This window comes from Vipera ursinii, assembly GCF_947247035.1.
Source record: "Vipera ursinii genome assembly, chromosome: 1".
Lineage (NCBI taxonomy): Eukaryota > Metazoa > Chordata > Lepidosauria > Squamata > Viperidae > Vipera > Vipera ursinii.
This window is the reverse complement of record NC_139512.1, coordinates 66268297-66286576: the sequence shown is the minus strand read 5'-3', so window position 1 is coordinate 66286576 and position 18280 is coordinate 66268297. Positions and strand designations below refer to the sequence as shown.

The 18280-nt window shown below is 39.8% G+C and overlaps 2 protein-coding genes across 6 annotated transcripts in view; both read left to right on the top strand.

Annotated features, from left to right (window-relative positions):
* Window positions 1–13140, top strand: part of EXD1 (exonuclease 3'-5' domain containing 1) — a 39182-nt gene extending 26042 nt beyond the window's left edge. Inside the window, 7 exon segments of the mRNA XM_083366053.1 lie at window positions 2363–2449; window positions 2875–2979; window positions 3120–3200; window positions 3550–3693; window positions 8024–8215; window positions 9575–9723; window positions 9725–13140. Of these exon segments, the coding sequence (XP_083222179.1) occupies window positions 2363–2449; window positions 2875–2979; window positions 3120–3200; window positions 3550–3693; window positions 8024–8215; window positions 9575–9723; window positions 9725–9872 (906 nt within the window). The 3' untranslated portion in view covers window positions 9873–13140.
* Window positions 13141–15668: 2528 nt separating this feature from the next.
* The window catches only part of INO80 (INO80 complex ATPase subunit), a 95873-nt gene continuing 93261 nt past the window's right edge, over window positions 15669–18280 (top strand). For 2 of the 5 annotated variants that reach the window (XM_083365790.1, XM_083365788.1), the window contains exon 1: window positions 15669–16091. The gene's annotated coding sequence lies outside the window, so the exon portion shown is untranslated. Of the gene's footprint in view, window positions 16092–16311; window positions 16378–18280 lie in introns of those variants that run through there. The other 3 variants (XM_083365791.1, XR_014492855.1, XM_083365789.1) reach the window with 3 other exon arrangements.

Genomic DNA, 18280 nt, shown 5'->3' with positions numbered 1-18280 from the left:
CGAACCTGGGCTGATTATATATATCAGGCAGTGTTTTAACTTCCTGAGCCACGGGTTCTTTCTCTCTTTTATTAGCTGGAAGGCAAGGCAAATGTATGTTTAAGTATTTGTCAAGGCTTTTTGAATGGACCTTGCTAATTAACTCTTTCATTCCTGTTTTGGCCCGACTCAGGGCTTATCCACAGGAACTAGTCAACTTATGACAGCTCATTATTTGTGCAAATTATTCAAATTGCTAATAAAGAATTTGGGAGGCTAAGATGATCATTTCGAACTCTTTATGTTCTCATCAGTTAGTCATACCCTTTATCTGAGATTCGAACCTGGGCTGATTATATATATCAGGCAGTGTTTTAACTTCCTGAGCCACGGGTTCTTTCTCTCTTTTATTAGCTGGAAGGCAAGGCAAATGTATGTTTAAGTATTTGTCAAGGCTTTTTGAATGGACCTTGCTAATTAACTCTTTCATTCCTGTTTTGGCCCGACTCAGGGCTTATCCACAGGAACTAGTCAACTTTACAAGAGTGTTTATATATATATATATATATATATATATATATATTCAGTTCTTAGCAGGACCAGTGGTTGAGAAGTAATTAGTTGGGGTTTTTTTAAACAAAAAAATTTGCGGTCACACTTTTACACTAAAAATTTAAAAAAGATTTTCAATTCACCAACGATTTCGTACAGTCAATTACTGTACACATACCCACACTTGTCAGTTGTGTAACGAAACATAACAGTCGCCTCCCACAGTAAGCGCTCAGTGCGTGACCACACAACCAATCACAAGCCAAGTAGTGCCACAAGCCGAGCAGCACCATCGCAACCAGCGTGAAGTACGCATACATCGGACTCGACACACAAGCAACCCGCACGCACCGTTTTAATGATTTTGCCGCCAGCCTACTACGCTCAACCAGGCAATTCAAGTCCACGTGGACCAAACATCAAATTTTCAAAAGTTATTTTTAAAACTTGGAAAAATCCATCAAAAAAAAGGTGCCGGAACTCTGTTCTGGTGCGTTCTATGAAAAAAAAAAAAAAGCACTGGCCATCACAGCTAAAGCATGGTCTGCTCCCATAGTCACCACCCCTCTTGTTTAAAGTGAAAAGTGTAGCTGTACATCCAGGCTTGGTGAATTGAAGAATGGCTGCACTCTGAGTCCCATTTAAGATACTAGTGATGTCTTGATCTGGAGCTTGGAATGCTGCTGTCCTTTGGTCTGCTATGTTGTGAGTTGAGAACTACCTTAGGGAGCATCCTTAGGAAATGGTGAAATCAGCAAGCTGATGCTCTACTTCTGGCCATTACTCTTCTGCTATGTGGATGAGTGAGGCTTTATGAGTGAGGCTTTCAGTGTGTGATCCAGTCACACTGAACAACTATTTCAAAGAGTCATGGAATTTTCCTGAACAGTGGCAAAATCTGTATTGATTTTCCCTGTATTGCAACTTCTCCATTTGCAGCAGAAGAATCCTTCAGTGGATCAAAGTTTTCTTCCCTATGCCCCCCCACTTTCAAAAGGTTGCCATATTTATGGAGCTAAATTAAGAATAAACCCAGCTGTTGTAAGATAACACTATTTATGGCACACTTTTTAATTGCTTATAGCATGTCAGGCCCTGGGCGCTCTCTGAGCTTGGTTGTTTTCTTGCAGACATTTTATTACCAAACTAGGTAACGTTATCAGTGCTAGAAGACAGTGGAATTTGCTCTCCTTTTATATAGTAATGGCTTGCCTTATCAATGTTGGTGGGAGCAGTCTTGGTGGTTGCTGTTAGCTTATTTGTCTGAGTTGGTGGTTCCTTGATTGGGATATTGTTTACCTTGATTGCTGTTCTAGTGTTTATCTTGGTGTTAATCTCTCATCTGGGTGTTGATTGCTGGTGAGGAGGTGTTTTGGTTTTCTTGTTTCCTTTTGGGTTGTCTCTTTTGAATGGATGTAGATGTTGTTTATCTCTATGTGATGAGTGATTTCTCTGAGTGCCAGGCTTCCAGGAATTCTCTAGCATTTTTGAATTAGGTTTGATCTAGGATGCTCACAGTTTCCCAGTTGAAATTATGATTAAGTCTGTCCATATGTTGTGAAAGGAAGGAGTTTTCATCATGTCTTCTGACTGCTAGTTGGTTTTCATGAATGTCATCTTATCTACTGATCTGTCTAGAATCTATAGCACTCCTACACATAGAACCCAAAGTATGGATCTGGTACATAGAGGACATTGTCACACACTGTGCTGATCAACCTTTTATCTTCCTACATCTAAATGAAGCAGTTTAACTTTGTATACAACAACTAGTTTCATGTTGTTTTACATGTCTTCCATATTCAACTATATTTTTTTGTTTCCTTATTAGATGATGCACATCAAAAATCAAAGGGTATGTAGTATAGCAGCAGAGGGTGTCAATTTGTGTCGGCATGGAAAACTTTCTTGGTTACAAGTAAGAATACATAATATGCCTTGCAGTTTGGAATGTAAATATATAAAAAAATAGTTTTCTTATTAGCAAAAATGGTCTAAGAATAAAAATAATCTATCTTTGCCTTTTGGTATAATTCCTCATTTTTGCTGTTTTATATTTTGCTATTTTTATATCTGGTGCCCTTCACACAATTCTCAATTTCTATAGAAAGTACTAGGTGTTTTGGTTGTAATTTGCTTTAAAACATCAAGATATTATGGAAGGTGTTAGTTAGAATCTATCCATATCAGATTGCATCAATTTAAATGAGTTTAATGCCACTGTGACATCTTTAGAATTAAGAGAAGTCAAAAATATTGATACTCTAACCATATTCTAATATTAATATTTGAATTTCAGCAGATCTATAATTTTATTTTTTTTCCTGTACATATTTACTATAGGTTGCAACAGAACGTCAGGTTTTCTTATTTGACATTTTTGTTTTGGGAGCTCAAGTGTTCAAGAATGGACTACACATGATACTGGAGGACAAGAATATTTTGAAAGTATGTCTCTATGTAGAACAGATATCCAATAACATATGGAGGTGAAACATGAAATTGTGTTTTTTAAAAGGCCAGAAAATATGTTAATTTTATTACATTAATTAATCAAAATAATATTGCTTCTTCCTCATATTTCTTAGGTTATCCATGATTGCCGTTGGCTCTCAGATTGTCTTTCTCACCAATATGGAATTGTACTCTCCAATGTCTTTGATACACAGGTAGCTTGTCAAATACCCTTGTATGTAACCAGATTTGAGAGAAAGTAGCTTAATATACTACTACCCCATAAAGTAATACCGTAGCTGAAAGGTTTCTGTCCTTAATATATATGCATAAAACATCCCATACAACTTAAGTTTCTCAGTCAAGATATTTACATCTAACAGCCTTTTATTGCCTTTCTATTTCCTACCATAGTAACATACCATTGATTTGCTGAAAAATATTCTTAAATCTACAAAAAGCTATTTGTTGGATTAATATTAAAACGATAGTGACAGAAGAATAATTCTCTATATTCAATTAGTCAGAAGTGACTAATTGATCCTTTCACTTTTTCTCCCATAGGTTGCTGATGTATTACAGTTCTCAGTGGAAACAGGTGGCTACCTTCCACACAGGATCAGCACTTTACAAGAGTGTTTAATGCGGTATTTGAGGCTGCCTGACAAATGCATTTCTTTCTTGGAATACAAACAGCAAGCAATTGAGGTAAGATGGTTAGTTCTGACGGCATCATCATGTGAGCGGAAGGAAATCAGATCTGCTTATAGCCCATGATCTATTTTATACCTTCTTAAGGTTGTAACAGAAATTATGCCTAAAATAGCATACACTTAATATTTATCCTGAATACTTATCCGTGATTTTTCTTTATTTCATACAGAGCTAGACGTTGCAGATAACAAGGTAGAATTTATGTTGTGTAGTGTGAAATATTTTGTAGCCTTTCGAAATGAAATTAATTAATTTCTACACTGTATTGTCCCCCTCCTTTACTTCCCCCCACTTGGAGTATGCTACTGTCTTCCTTGGAAACTGCTGTCTCACTACAGTCCATTGCACCACCACCGTTAGCACCATCCCTGACAGCAACCTCCTGCATCCTTCCCCCTTGAATTGGCTTGTCAGAAAGCAGCAGTGAAGGTCATAAATGGCAATCACGTGGTCGCAGGACAATGCATCCATCCTAATTGTAAGCCTTTGGCAAGTGCCTGAATCATGACCACATGAGGGCATGCTAGGATGGCTGCAACTTCAAGGATCAGTTGCAAGTCCCCTCATTCATTGCCGTTATAATGTATAAAATATATATAATTTAAATGGTCTCTAAATGAATGGTCGTTAATTGAGGACCACCTGAATTCTAATTTTTGGTGCAAATATGGGATATTAGGCAATCCAACAGACTCTTATTTTGATGCAAGTTTTATTAAATTCACTATCGCTCATTGCTGCATAAATGTACATACTTTGATGTTAGTTAAGAAAATATCTGATCAGTATTAATGTTAATTTATTAGATTTTGATGTGATTCCTGGATCCTGAAAGATGAAATTGTTTAAGTGACTGGATTTGGAGCACACACTCTTATGTTTGACTATCCCAGCTAGGTAGAAACCATGAGAGATGGGCATTCCTTTAAATAACTGGCCCTATGCCATGTAGGGCTATACAACTGACAACAAACACCATGATTCTCACCTGGAAGCACACTGGCAATCAGTGCAGCAGCAGAGGCACCATGTGGGCCTGACAAGGCAAGCCCATCACTGCTTCGGCCACTACATTCTGAACCAGTTGAAGTTTTCATACGATGTTCCAGATAGCCCAACACAGAGCACATTGCAGTAGTTGAGCTGTGAGGTGACAAGAGCATGATTGACCATCTGAAGGGCCACTCAATTCAGGAAAGAATACAGCCAGCATCGAGGTCCTCTTAACCTTCAAGGGGAGTTCTGAGTCTTAGAGGACCTTCAAGTTGTGCCTCACTCCTGATTGAAGGAATAGCGCTACACCATTCAGAAGTAAAGATGGAAATTCCCACAGATCTAGCCAGTCTCAACAACCATACCTACCTGGTCTTGGTAGGATTGAGTCAGTTGGTTTCTTCCCATCCAGTCCTGCATCATCACATCCAGGCACAGGGATGGGGCTTTGATAGCCTCACTTGGCTGACTGAGGGTCAAATAATAATATTAGATATCATCAGCTTATCAGTGGAGCCCACACTAATAAATGACCTCAGCCAGTGTTTTCAGATAGATAGATAGATAGATAGATAGATAGATAGATAGATAGATAGATAGATAGATAGATAGATAGATAGATGGATGGATAGCCTTTATTGTCATTTTTTACTGTGGGCACAATGGCACACATTAAAAATGAAATTCAGTTGCTTGCTCTCAGAAAGTGTACACATACATAATACACATTTAAACATTTAAACATGTACATGTTGAACAAGAGAGGAGTGAGTGTGAGCCCTATGGCACCTCACAAAGGGAGGTAACTTCTGTCCCCCACCCAACACTGACCGGAACTGATTGTGATCAGTATTGTGATACCTATAGCTGGAATTAGGAGCACTGAGTTAAGTGATTGTGATACCTTCACAATCACTTAACTCAGTGCTCCTAATTCCAGCTATAGGATCCTCAGTTTCTCAACAACCATTCCTAAAAAGGGAAGTTTGGAGACTGGGCAATAGATGGCCTCTTGAGGAAGGGACATGACACAGCCTCCTTCAAGCCTAACAGCACCACCATGTCCCTCAAAGAGGCCAATACCATCACATAAACTCATTTACAGTCATCTCCCTAGCTGCCTTATCAAGACAGGTGTCAAGCTATGGACCCTACTGCCTTTAGGCCCACTCTGTGCTTCTAGCTTGCCAACAGAGTGGGGAGGGAGACGGGGAATGCTTTGGATCCACAGGTGTTCTTATCATCATGAGAAAGCCGGAGCTGTGGAAGAGTTGTTTTGGTGAACCAAAGTTTCTCCCCATAATAATTACTGCGAAATGTATTGGACAATATGACTTGAACTGTCAGAGAGTTAATTACTTGTTTCCCACTTTTTCTTCAGAACTAGCTTTCACTTTGAACCTACTGAAATGATTCTGTTCAGTAAAGATTACATTAGAGGACTTGATGGCTCTGGTGTTTTTCTTGGCTGGGCTTTTCAGCCAGAGGTTGACAACAGGAACAGCCTCGGTACAGCAGACAAGTGGCTGAAATAATAGTGCAGAGAATTATGTCAATTTCTTCCCAACGGGAGAGTTCGAGTCTGGAGGTGGCTGCTAGATTTACAGCAGGCTCTACCTCTCTCTCCCCACCCCCTGCACTGTCTGCTCACCACACACCCATCTTTTTTACTAGTCATATCAATGTGTTTTCTTTGTTTTCTTATTCCTTGTTTATTCTATTCTATTATTTTACTTGTGCTTGGTTTAAACTTTTTTATGGTTGTGAATCACCTAAAGTAGTCCCATGGCTACCCCATGTAATTATTATTATTATTATTATTATTATTATTATTATTATTATTATTATTATTATTATTATTATTCGCACAGTCAGCCAGATGTTCAGACTGTGTCTATCTATCGAGTCCTTACCAAGGAACTGGGATAGGCAGATGTGGACGTTTGATGGTATTACAGATATCATCGCAAAATGGAAGCAGTTCCTAGTAAGGCTGCCTTTTGCAATTGACTAATAGGGAATTTGTCAATGCCAATGGGTGCTCCAGTTGTTTTGGGATTGCACCCAAGGCACCTATTACTATAGGTAATTGCTTGCCTTTGCCACAGTCTTTCTATTTGTAGGACTTTGCATTTTGTTATCTTCTCCAGTTCTTTCTCATCTATTCTGCTGTCTCCAGGCATTGCCACATCCACTATCCAGACTTTTTTTGTCTTTCTTTTCAACAATTGTTAAATCTGGGGTGTTATGTTGCAAGTGCTTGTCTGTTTGAATTCTGAAGTCCCAGAGCAGTTTAACTTTATCATTTTCTATGACTTTCTCTATTTTATGATCCCACCAGTTCTTGCTTACAGGCAAACTATATTTCTTGCAGATCTTCCAATGCACCATTGTTGCTACTTTGTCATGCCGCTGCTTGTAGTCAGTCTTTGCAATCTTCTTGCAGCAGCTTACCACTGTTTCTTCAGCTTCTTTACATAAGCAGCACTTACTGTCTGTTGCTGTCTTCTCAATTTTGACTTTGTATGCATCTGTCCTTAAGGCTTGGTCTTGTGCACCCAGAATTAGTCCCTCAGTCTCTTTCTTCAACTTTCCTGCTCTTAGCCATTGCCAGGTCTTGTTGTTGTTGTTGTTGTTATTGTTGTTATTATTTTCAAGGTTCACCAACTCAAACATATCCTACATCATATCAGACTTCCCCAATATCTCAGATGAACCCAGCCAATTGGAGTGTGTGACTTTATCCACCAAATAATCAGAATATTCCTAATACATTAGAACCCATTGCCTACTCCTGCCTAGCAAAGACTTGATCGCCCTCAGGAGGGCCATTGGGCAGCTGCTGATGAATTCAATAATGGAAGAGAAATAATGACATTCTGCTGCTTTATTGTCACAAAGTAAACCCTAATATGGGCTCTTAATAGTTTAGTGGCTATCCTGATGACATTCTGGAAATTGGGTGAAATAGAACTTCTCTATTTCCGTTGATATAATCTGTGACTCATAGCAGATAGTTTTATTGTTAGGTTTTTGTGAATTTTACATTCATAAATGTTTTCATATTTTGATGAAATCAAAGACTAGAAGTCTTTGGCAGATTTTGATGTATTTTTATACAACCAATAAATAATAAATAGATAAATATTGTTAACATCTAGGATAAGACTGAGAGTAAATGGGTCATCCAGGCTAACCACTGAGTTAATACAGAGTGAAAATTCTTTCAATGTTTCTTTTGTTTCTTTTCTATTAGACTATATCTGCACTTCTACCAACAAAGTCAATTTTGAAGAATACTGAAAATACTGTTTTGTACTTTTTCATATAGGAAAATCCTGAGATCTGGTTTATGCGACCCCTCCCACCTGTATTGTTGAATATATTAGCCATGGAAGCAGTGTATCTCCTCCCTCTCCGTTTGCTGTTGCTTGATGAAATTATGTCTGATTTAACAACATTAATAGATAGTTACTTGAATGCATTTCGGCAAGGATCTGCAGACCCCCTGGGGAGCATCAAGGTAAGTTACATCTCAATTGTACACTATTGGGTAGGATCATCTAATTTATTAATGTTATTAGCTATTAACCACTAAAGTACTTTATTGGCACTGAATCTGGCATTAATGAAGTTTTGTCTTTTTGTTTTAATTATGTGGAAGAATTGCTGTTGCAAAACTTCACTACATGCTTTACATTTTATTGAGTTGGATGTTCATATTCATATGAATTCAGAATTTTCATACAGCAGAACATGTCTACTAAAAATGATTGTTGATTCTTTCTTCCTACTATATATTTAATTGTGAAAAGTATTTGTTTTATCTGTATTTATTTTATTATATATCTTGCTTTCTAGGACATTAGTAAAAGAGCAGTTCATTAACATTAAATAAAATGTAATAGTAAGTTAAATCAATCAGAATTGATGCCAAACAAGGTTAATATCTAAAATATAAAATACAACTGGAAGTATTAACAAGTATTCACCTCATATCAAAATAATAGTAGTATCGGAATAGGTACAACACCAGTTTTTAGCTTCTGCCAACCTAGCAGTTCGAAAGCACGTAAAAATGCAAGTAGAAAAATAGGGACCACTATGGTGGGAAGGTAACAGCGCTCCGTGCGCCTTTGGCGTCTAGTCATGCCGGCCACATGACCACAGAGATATCCTCGGACAAGTGCTGGCTCTTCGGCTTTGAAATGGAGATGAGCACCGGCCCCTAGAGTTGGAAATGACTAGCACGCATGTGCGGGGGAACCTTTACCTTTGGGTAGAATAGAGTAGAGTAGAGTAGAGTAGAGTAGAGTAGAGTAGAATAGGAATTTGCCTCCAGTGCATAAGCTCTCAGTGTACATGCAAGGAACAAGTGATATTGTAATATACCTAATGATCACTGCCTTAGTATTTTGGGAAATATTTGTGAATTTCATATTGAAAATATGCAATAAATACTCAGTGTGTACAAAGGATTCAAAACAGGTAGTCTGCAAGCAGCTGCAGCTTTGAACTTTGCTTATTATATGTGCATCCATGCAAACCTTATTTTAATGCTGGGATGGAAAAACCTGGCTGGGTGTAGCCAATAATTGAAAACCAGAGCTGATTTAGTGCTTTGAAAATAGGGCTTTAAACAAACTTTGCCAATTACCTTTGTCAAACACCTTGCACAGCCTTATAAAATCCCTTCAAACATACTAATATTCCTCAAACAAAAATATAAAAAAATTTCCTTAAAGAAATGAGGGAACTTCTAAATTCAGTGCAAAGTGCTGTATTCTTTATATTTACCTCATTCATAGATACGACATAGTACTTCAAAGAAATAATGACAATCAAGTGCTGCTCTCATCTATTGTGTTCCTGTGTTAATCAGATGTCTTCTACGGACTTACCAGAAGAGCTACGGCAACTGGCAGATCTTTATAACATTCGAAGACAAACTGCAGTGCAAAAGTTCCAGCTGAGTGAGGAAGGTTTCCTTATCAGAAAACAAGTGGAGGCAATAAGAGGAAAAAAGGCAGAGTGAACAATTTCCTAAAACAATACTGCCCGGGGTTCTAATAGCCAGGGCAATCTTTAAAAAAGAAGAGATATATAACCATGTTAACCAAAAGCCTATAGTTGGTGATGATGAGATAGACTCTAAAATGGAAAGGGGACATTTCATGTAAACCGACATTGAAAGAGGCTAAAGTGAAGGGGAAAATAACCACAAAGAAAGTTCAGTTTTTCTCCAGAAAAAAATGAGGCAGATTTTGAAAGATGACAAGCATGAATAGATAAACTATGCCCAGCTTTTTACCTCAAAAATGAATAATACACCTGAATTCGAATTATAAGGTTGCCTTTGCCTACTAAGGGCTATCTTGCCAATCCCTGTCAGAACCTGTTGGAATCTCATCCAGCAAGTCATACCACCGTCTTTGGTTTTCCTAAGCGGGGAAAAAGTAGGGGTCTTCCAGATTTAACCGCCAGCTAAGATCATTAAACTCTAGAGGCCAGGAATAGAAATTGCATTTTTTAAAGATGAGGGCTTTCATTTTGGAACAACAACAAACATGGGATTCAGTATTTTTTATCTACAGTGCAGAATTGCCTCTCATGTAACCCAGTTGATCCTATTCGTTGACTATTTGTTTGCTGGAGATTCAGGGCCCACTCTTTTCAGTTTAATAATCAGATAGATTGTTCATCAATTGCATGATAGGAAAAGGCTTTCAATCTTGTTTTTGTTCCATTTGTTAATTTTATATAATTGAAAGTGTATTTACTGAATACTATCAGCTTAGGATAACTATTTTATTTACACAGGGTATAGGCATGGATAACTGTAGTTTGTAATTTTCTAATAAGTTATCTATGTCGTCATTTTCTTCTGGATAGTTATAATTAATGTGAGCAACAGTAAGTATGGAATATGTGGTCCAAGTTTAAAAAGAAAAGGTGTATAATCATGTAATTGGAGGGGGGGGTTTGCTTAAGATTCTGGGTTCTTAATGTTGTAAGCCACCCAATAACCATGTGTGAGTTGGGCAGCCATATACATTTCTTTAATAAATAAAAAAATATAGTACCACTGTAGCAGATTTAAAAATTGGCCAGCTATTGCCTGAGGTGTACTTGAGCAAGTACAGATTTATCAATTTGAAGGTATGATTTAAAATGGGTCCCCCACCCCCGGTCCATGAACCAGTACCAGGCCACAGCATGCCAGCAACCAGTCCGCACAAACAAGCAAAGCCCCATCCACGGGATGCAGGCAGCACACAAAATCACGCACTCTCCAGTCCATGGAAAAAAACTGTCTCCATGGATTCAGTCCATGGTGCCCAAAAGGTTGAGAACCTCTGATTTAAAAAACAAATGCAGTACTCTTTCTTTTTTCCATATGTAATTTTTATTAAAACTTTTAAACACAAAAATAAAAATCAACACAAACATATAATGTAAGAAAGTTTAAGAAAGGGGGGGGGAATCAGAGAAAAAGCAAAAAGTACAAGAAAAGAAAAATTGAAAAGAATGTAAAATAAAAATATATAAAAGAAATGGCTTCTGATATTCTTCACAGCAGTGATAAGTACAGATACATTTAACCTCTATAAAGTTACTTATTTATTTTAGATAATTTATATAGCTGCCTACTCACAGCAACTCTAGATGACTTACAGACAATAACAACACAATGTAGAAAAAAATAAATAATAAAATAACCCCTCCATCCCATTTGGTGATAACACACAGTCAAATCAGCCATTTAATGGACTCCATCCCACTCTGAGTTCCTCAGACCTACTGGCAAAACCACATCTCCAGGGCTTTACGAAAGAGTCTCGGGGTGGGGGGGAGATAATGTTCCAGAATGAGGGAGCCACCATGAAGAAGGCCCTTCTTCTGGGTCCAACCAGATGTATTTCCGTAGGGGACAGGACCCACAACATTCCTCACCTTCCAACTGTAGTGGATTGGGTGGATGTGACCAGCAGCAAGAGACAGTCCCTCAGATAACCTGGTCCCAAGCCATAAGGGCTTTAAAGGTGACAACCAGCACCTTGAATTGCACCCGGAGGCAAATCTGCAACCAGTGCAGCTCCCATAGGAGAGCTGACATGTGTACACCGAGTTCTGCACAAAACCATGCAAGCTGCTACATTTTGAACCAACGAGCTTTTGGATGCTTCTCAAGGGCAGCCCCATGTAGAGTGCATTGCAATAATCAAAATGGGAAGTGACTAGGGTATGAGTGAACGTGCGTAGGGATTGTTGGTCTAGAAAACGGCATAACTAGCAGTTGTGCGAAGTCCTGGGCATGACGTGACTTCCACATGCTCTTCGAGCAGGAGTTGCGAGTCCAGGAGAATCCCCAGATAATACACACAGTCTGTTTGGGGCAGTACCACCCCATCCAAGACCCAAGGTGGCAATTCTCCGTGGGCCAAAGAACACCAAACCCAGAGCCACTCGGTCTTGCCAGGGTTCAGTTTCAACCTGTTGCTCTCCATCCACCCCTAAGAGTCTTTAGGCACTACAAGAGGAAGGTCACAGCATTGCTTAACTGACTACAGGCTGAGCCATACAGCTGAGTACCATCAGCATATTGATGACATCTCAGTCCATGATGATCTCGCCCAACAGCTTTTTTGTAGATGTTAAATAGAAGCGGAGAGAGTACCGAGTCCTGCGGGATCCTGCGCAGCAGTGCGCGAGGGCTGGCTCTCACTTCCTATTAACACCGACTGAGAGAGGCCACAAGTGAACCAGGATAACATAAAGCCCCCCAATCCCAACCCCCGAAGCTGCTCCGGAAGGATACCATGTTCGATGGTATCGAAAGCTGCCGAGGGGTCAAGGAGAGCAAGGATGGCTGCACTACCCCCATCCTGCTCCTGCCACAGATCATAGGTCCAGCTACTAACAAAGGCCGGGTCAGCTCCGTCTCCATCATAGAATCCATGCCATCTTTCAGAGCTGCAGCTCTTGGGCTCTCAGGCTAGGGATTAGCTCCAACTCACAGCACACAGAAGGTCCAGGGGAAGTCTAGGAGAGTCCAGGGGAGTCCAGGGAAGCCACACAGTCATAAATCACCCACTCCTCTCTGTCTCACCTTCCAGCTGCCCCTTTCTGATCTCTCCACTCTTCAGACTTTTGGCCTTTCTACTTCTCCACTTCTCTGTTTCTCCACCAAATCTCCAGCCTCTCATCAAACTTATTGTGCCTGTCTCCCTCTTGGCTTTCGCTAAACACTCCGCTTCCACATACCAATCTCAACATCCGAAAAACTTTCCAGCACCCTCTCTGCAAAACTTTTCAAAGCTCCATCAAAAACACAGAGATGCTGTTGGCATTTTTTTAAAAAAAAAGTTACATCATTACTCTTCTTTCTATAATCCGTTCTAATTTGTTTAAAAACAACAACATTGCACTCATTCCAACAGTTGGGATGTTCTGTTTAAAATAAAACTTTAGATTTGTTAAAATATTTGTGTAGTATGGATGCAGTAATAAAATTGCTGATTTCCAAGGGAAGTAGTGCAATGGATTCTATGTGTTATTGTGTGTGAGTGAATATAGTTTGGGAATTATAATTTTAGAGGTGGTAAAGTAGTAGCTAGCACTCATTTTTAAATGGGCAGAGTGTCCATTTTATGCACATCTTGCAGACAAACATATCCCCAAATACAATGTTCATTGCAGACTGTTAAGATTTCAGCTTTAGGAAATCTAAATCTTCCAAGCCATCTTTTAAACTTTAAGAAAGAAGGTAAACACTATCTTTTTTGCCCAAATTGTTGATAGTATGGTCTGCTTATATGATACACATGCTAATATTGCACATGAGTAGTAAATATAAAATGACTGATACAGTGCTAGATGTTGCCATCCCCCACTCCTGGTGCCACACAACATGCTACTGAGGAAGTGCTGAGTATCTTTTGGAGTACTAATACTATGGCTATCTGATTGCTGATGTTACCATGCAGGAAAAGAAAATCTCAAACTGCAAAGAATTACAGTAGGAACATGGAATGTAAAACGTGAACATGTACAAATTAATACCTTAGGTATCTGCAAGTTGAAATGGATTGAAATTGGACACTTTTAGTAGAAGACCATTTTCTTCAGGACATGAAAAACAAAGAATGTCTTCTTTAATTTTTTTTATGTTGTTATTAAATTTGTTTGCCCGCCCATCTCGCAACAAGGTGACTCTGGGCAGGTTACAATATTAAAAGCAATAAAACCATACAAACATATACACACTATAAAAATACAAACTATAACTAAAAGATGGTGAGAGAGGGAGCAGGCTGGGCAGGGGATCTGCTATTGGTCCTAAGGAGAAATTTTCTGTCTGTGAGCATAATCGATCAGAGGACCGGCTTGCCTCTGGAAGTTGTTGGTGCTGTGTCCTGAGTTTTTAAAGAAGAAATTGGACAACCATTAATCCTGAATGGTATAGGGTCTCCTGCTTAAGCAGGGGGTTGGACTAAAAGATCTCCGGTGTCCCTTCCAACTCTCTTATTCTGTAATTCATTAAAAATAACTCTCTTGAAAAGTAAAAGGAAGAGCATCAGCATCAAGGAAGATAAATTTGATTATAAAGGGAATGGTGGCACTGACCCAAAGGCCCCATTTGGAGACCAACATCATGGAGGTCTACCTACCGAATTCAATTTTATGGCACAACAGTAATTTGGGATTTATTCATGTCATTCCTGTAATGATACACCCCTTATTAATGCCAAGAAATATAATGATGACACATCCAAGGCCTATTTGGTACTAGGCTAGAAACTGGAATATTTTGAGGTCTTAGTCCACCTCCCACATGAAGCCCCCTAGGTGACTTTACTCCAGTCACTTTGTCTCAGTCCAGAAAAGGCGATGGCAAACCACTTCTGAAAATGTCACCCAGTAAGTTGAGAGACTTAGCTAAGCAGATGCCAATGTCTAATGTCCTCCTTAAGTAACACCAGCTGCCTGCAATTAGTGCAGGTTCGCATCCCACCAGGCTCAAGGTTGACTCAGCCTTCCATCCTTCCGAGGTAGGTAAAATGAGGACCCAGACCAGGGGTCGGCAACCTTGGCTCTTTTATGACTCGTGGACTTCAATTCCCAGAATTCCCGAGCCAGCATAGCTGGCTCGGGAATTCTGGGAGTTGAAGTCCGCGAGTCATAAAAGAGCCAAGGTTGCCTACCCCTGACCCAGACTGTTGGGGGCAATTAAGCTGACTTTGTAATAATGCCGCTTGGGGTGTGTGTGTGTGTGTGAAAGCCCTAATAAGCAGGCATATACATAGAATGAAGGCTACTGCTAAGCTTGTAAGCCGCCCTGAGTCTTCGGAGAAGGGCGGGATATAAATGGAATTAAAATAAAAAAAAAATCAAGGCTGACTTGAATACATCTCCACCTCAAAAAAAAAATAAAAAATCCCCAAAGCTAATTTTAGTCTCCGAGGGTATCCTTACAATGAAAATAATATTGTAGTTTTCACCAATTCCAAAAAAATAATAATCTCGATACTGAATTGGAACAAACGCTGCCAGAAAAAAAAAATACAATTTAAAACGTGCCAGGTATGTTTGTCTGACACGGTTAAGCTTTAAAGTAGCCATCTACAGCCATGGGCAAGCGACAATGCTGGGGGAAAAGCCCAGTTATCTGGAAGAGTGGATTTCCGAAGGTGTTCGTAAACCTATTGTGTCCATAATTGAAAACCTAATTATCCTAATCAAAGTTGAGGCCTACCTGGGCCCACAACTACTCCTTTATGTCTAGCTAAGATTAGTAGAAACAAGACGTCACTTCCAGGGAGGTCCCGTTGGCATATCAGTCTCGCGACTCTTTATTTGAGCTTCGCGCGAGAATTGCTAACTCACGCTAGTTTCTGGGAGCCGAAAGCACTCGGCAATTTCCGTCACTCTCAGACTCAACCAATCGAGTGATAAACGAATCGTTTCTGGATTACTTCTTTTGGGTTCTGTACGGGGACTGAAGGCGGGATATGAACTTAAGGCCCGCACGAAAGTTGCGGCGAAGCCCATTGGGGGAATGTTTGTGTGTCTGGGCTCGGAGCACTAGCTGGGGGTGCCGCTTTCGATTATTCTGGCCTGGCTATGGCGCCTCTCCTCCCCCCCGCCATGGCTCCCCGTGTCCCTGCTCCTCTCCTCTCAGTGAGCGAAAGTGGCCGCCGCCGCCGTCCCAGCGCCCGCAGCCGCCGCCTCCTTCTCAGCAGCAATAGCGCGGCCGCCATCTTGTCGAAGCAGAAGTCGAGGGCGCCGCGGCAGGACACAGGCAGCGCCAACGCAGCACGGGCCGAGAGGCCGGGAAGGGAAAGCGGGGCGGACAACTCGGGGAGCTACTCTCGGCCTAAGCCGAGCTACGCGCACAGGTGAGACGCCGTGATTCGCGGGCCGGGGCAGGTGGCACCAAAGCAGGGACCCGTTAGACCAGGCCGCGGGATCAGCCCCCGTCCCACCACTCCTTCGCAGTCCCTCACCAGTGGCCCCGGCAGCCGGGCCTACTCTTAAAGGGACAGGATGTTTCCTTGGGGGGGGGGCGCTAGTGGGGAGGGTGCTGTACTCCAGCGGTCTCCCCTTTCCCACCCAAGGCTTCAGAAGGGCGAGGGAGATTCCTCAGGCGATGCTTCGCTACCTTCTGGCCTCGGGCAGCATGCGGTGTGTGTGTGTGTGTGTGTGTGTGTGTGTTCTGTGTCTGTCTGTGTCTTGGTCACACCCAGTCCACGGTCACACGTGCGCACCTCGCTTGCTCAGCGCCTGGCAGTAGAAAACGAGGAAGCCGCCTGGCTTCATCGAGTGTCCTCTAAGATACAGGATTTCTAGTTGTGGGAATACTTGGCAGAGATTCATGTTGGTAATGTTGAATGAATCTGAGATCCAGGTATGGCCGTTTGTCAAGGATAATGACATCAAAGAGCAGTGAGCACGGAGTGTCAGTTTGCATCTAGGTCTTCTTAATCAGAAAAATCCGTACGTGTTTATTATATAAATCAGGATACCTTTAAGAAAAATGCTCCGTGGAATATATCACACGAATTAGATGGTGCTTTAGTGTCTTTTGGCGTTGATTATTATGCAAAATAACGTTTTTTTTTGCAAGCTAATTAATAGAGATTAATGGCTAGCAATTTTGCCTCTGAATTATAATTGACACTGTATAATTTATAATTAAACACACGAGTTTACCAAACACTGCAGCATAACATACAGCACAGTAGAAGTTGATCACTTTTTTAACCCCTTATTGCATGCATCCTCTACATTATCAGATAGATTTCTTGCGGTAAGTTGATTTGTAGGACTTCAGTGTTTCTGATCTTTAAACAAATTTGAGTTGAAACTGTGGTATGTAAAGTAGAATTAGTAAAGCTGCACTTGAGAAATTATTTGAAAAAGGTGATTCAGAACGCTTGAAGTGCAAACTCAGCACTGTGATCTCAAAAAAGATGTGGTTGCATCATAAAATTACAGAAAGGTACTCAAGTTTTTGTTCCCATGCTCTCCAAAGCACATTTTCTGAAGTGTTTCCCAAGTCTTCCACAAACCTAATGAAGTGTTTATTGGCTTTAATAAAATCCTTCATAATATTAAATCAATTTTAGTTTGATTAAGCACTGAAGCACCTTATTCAATGAAGTTGAATTAGAAATGTTATTTGAGATGTGGTGTTTTGTATGGTAATAAAAAATCTATGAGAAAAATGTATTTATCATCAGTGTTATTCCTTAGCTAGATATTCTTCTACATGATTGACGTACCATTGGTCACATATCAATGCATATTTATTTATTTTTATTTGTTTGATTATTTATATGCTGTCTATTATTTTTAGAAATAACTCAAGGCAATGAACACATCCAACATACTTTCCTCCTATTTTTGCAAGAAAACATACCAAGCATTTGTGATTATGTCTAACTGACAGAACACACTGGTGTTTTTTCCTCAAAACTGAATGGCTTTTACAATACTGAAAAGGAAATGCATTAATTCATTATTACACTTGTAACCTTTCCAGTTACATATTAGGGTTTTCGTTGAGTTTCTTGTTCAAATATGCTGTTTTGCCTTTTTAAATTTTTTGGAATACAGGATGTATGAAAGCACAAAGAAAAAGTTTTTCTCAGAAATACCATAGGAGATAGGGTGCCTTATAAATAATAAAACTTAATAAAAATAAATATTCATATTTTATTCTGAACTCATAAAATGGTTAAACGTGAAAGAAACTGAGCTGTATTTGAAAATGCATCAAATAAAAATTTTCTGCCATGAAAGAGAAGTTGGCTCCAATTTTTTTGAAATCCATGAAATTAAGAAAAACAAAAGGATCTAAAATGTAGACATGCCAGCATTTCATATGCAGAAAATAAGATTGATTATACAACTTTCCTTGTTGCAGAATGTGTTTTTAGAAGCTTTGTCCCAGTATCCTTTCTCAGTATTCTAAAATTAATGTATTTCATGCAGAGGAAGAAAATAATCCACTTTCATATCCCACTTTCTTCCTTTGTTTTATTATAACATTGATGGACTTTTGTTTGCATTTTAACTTTGTCTG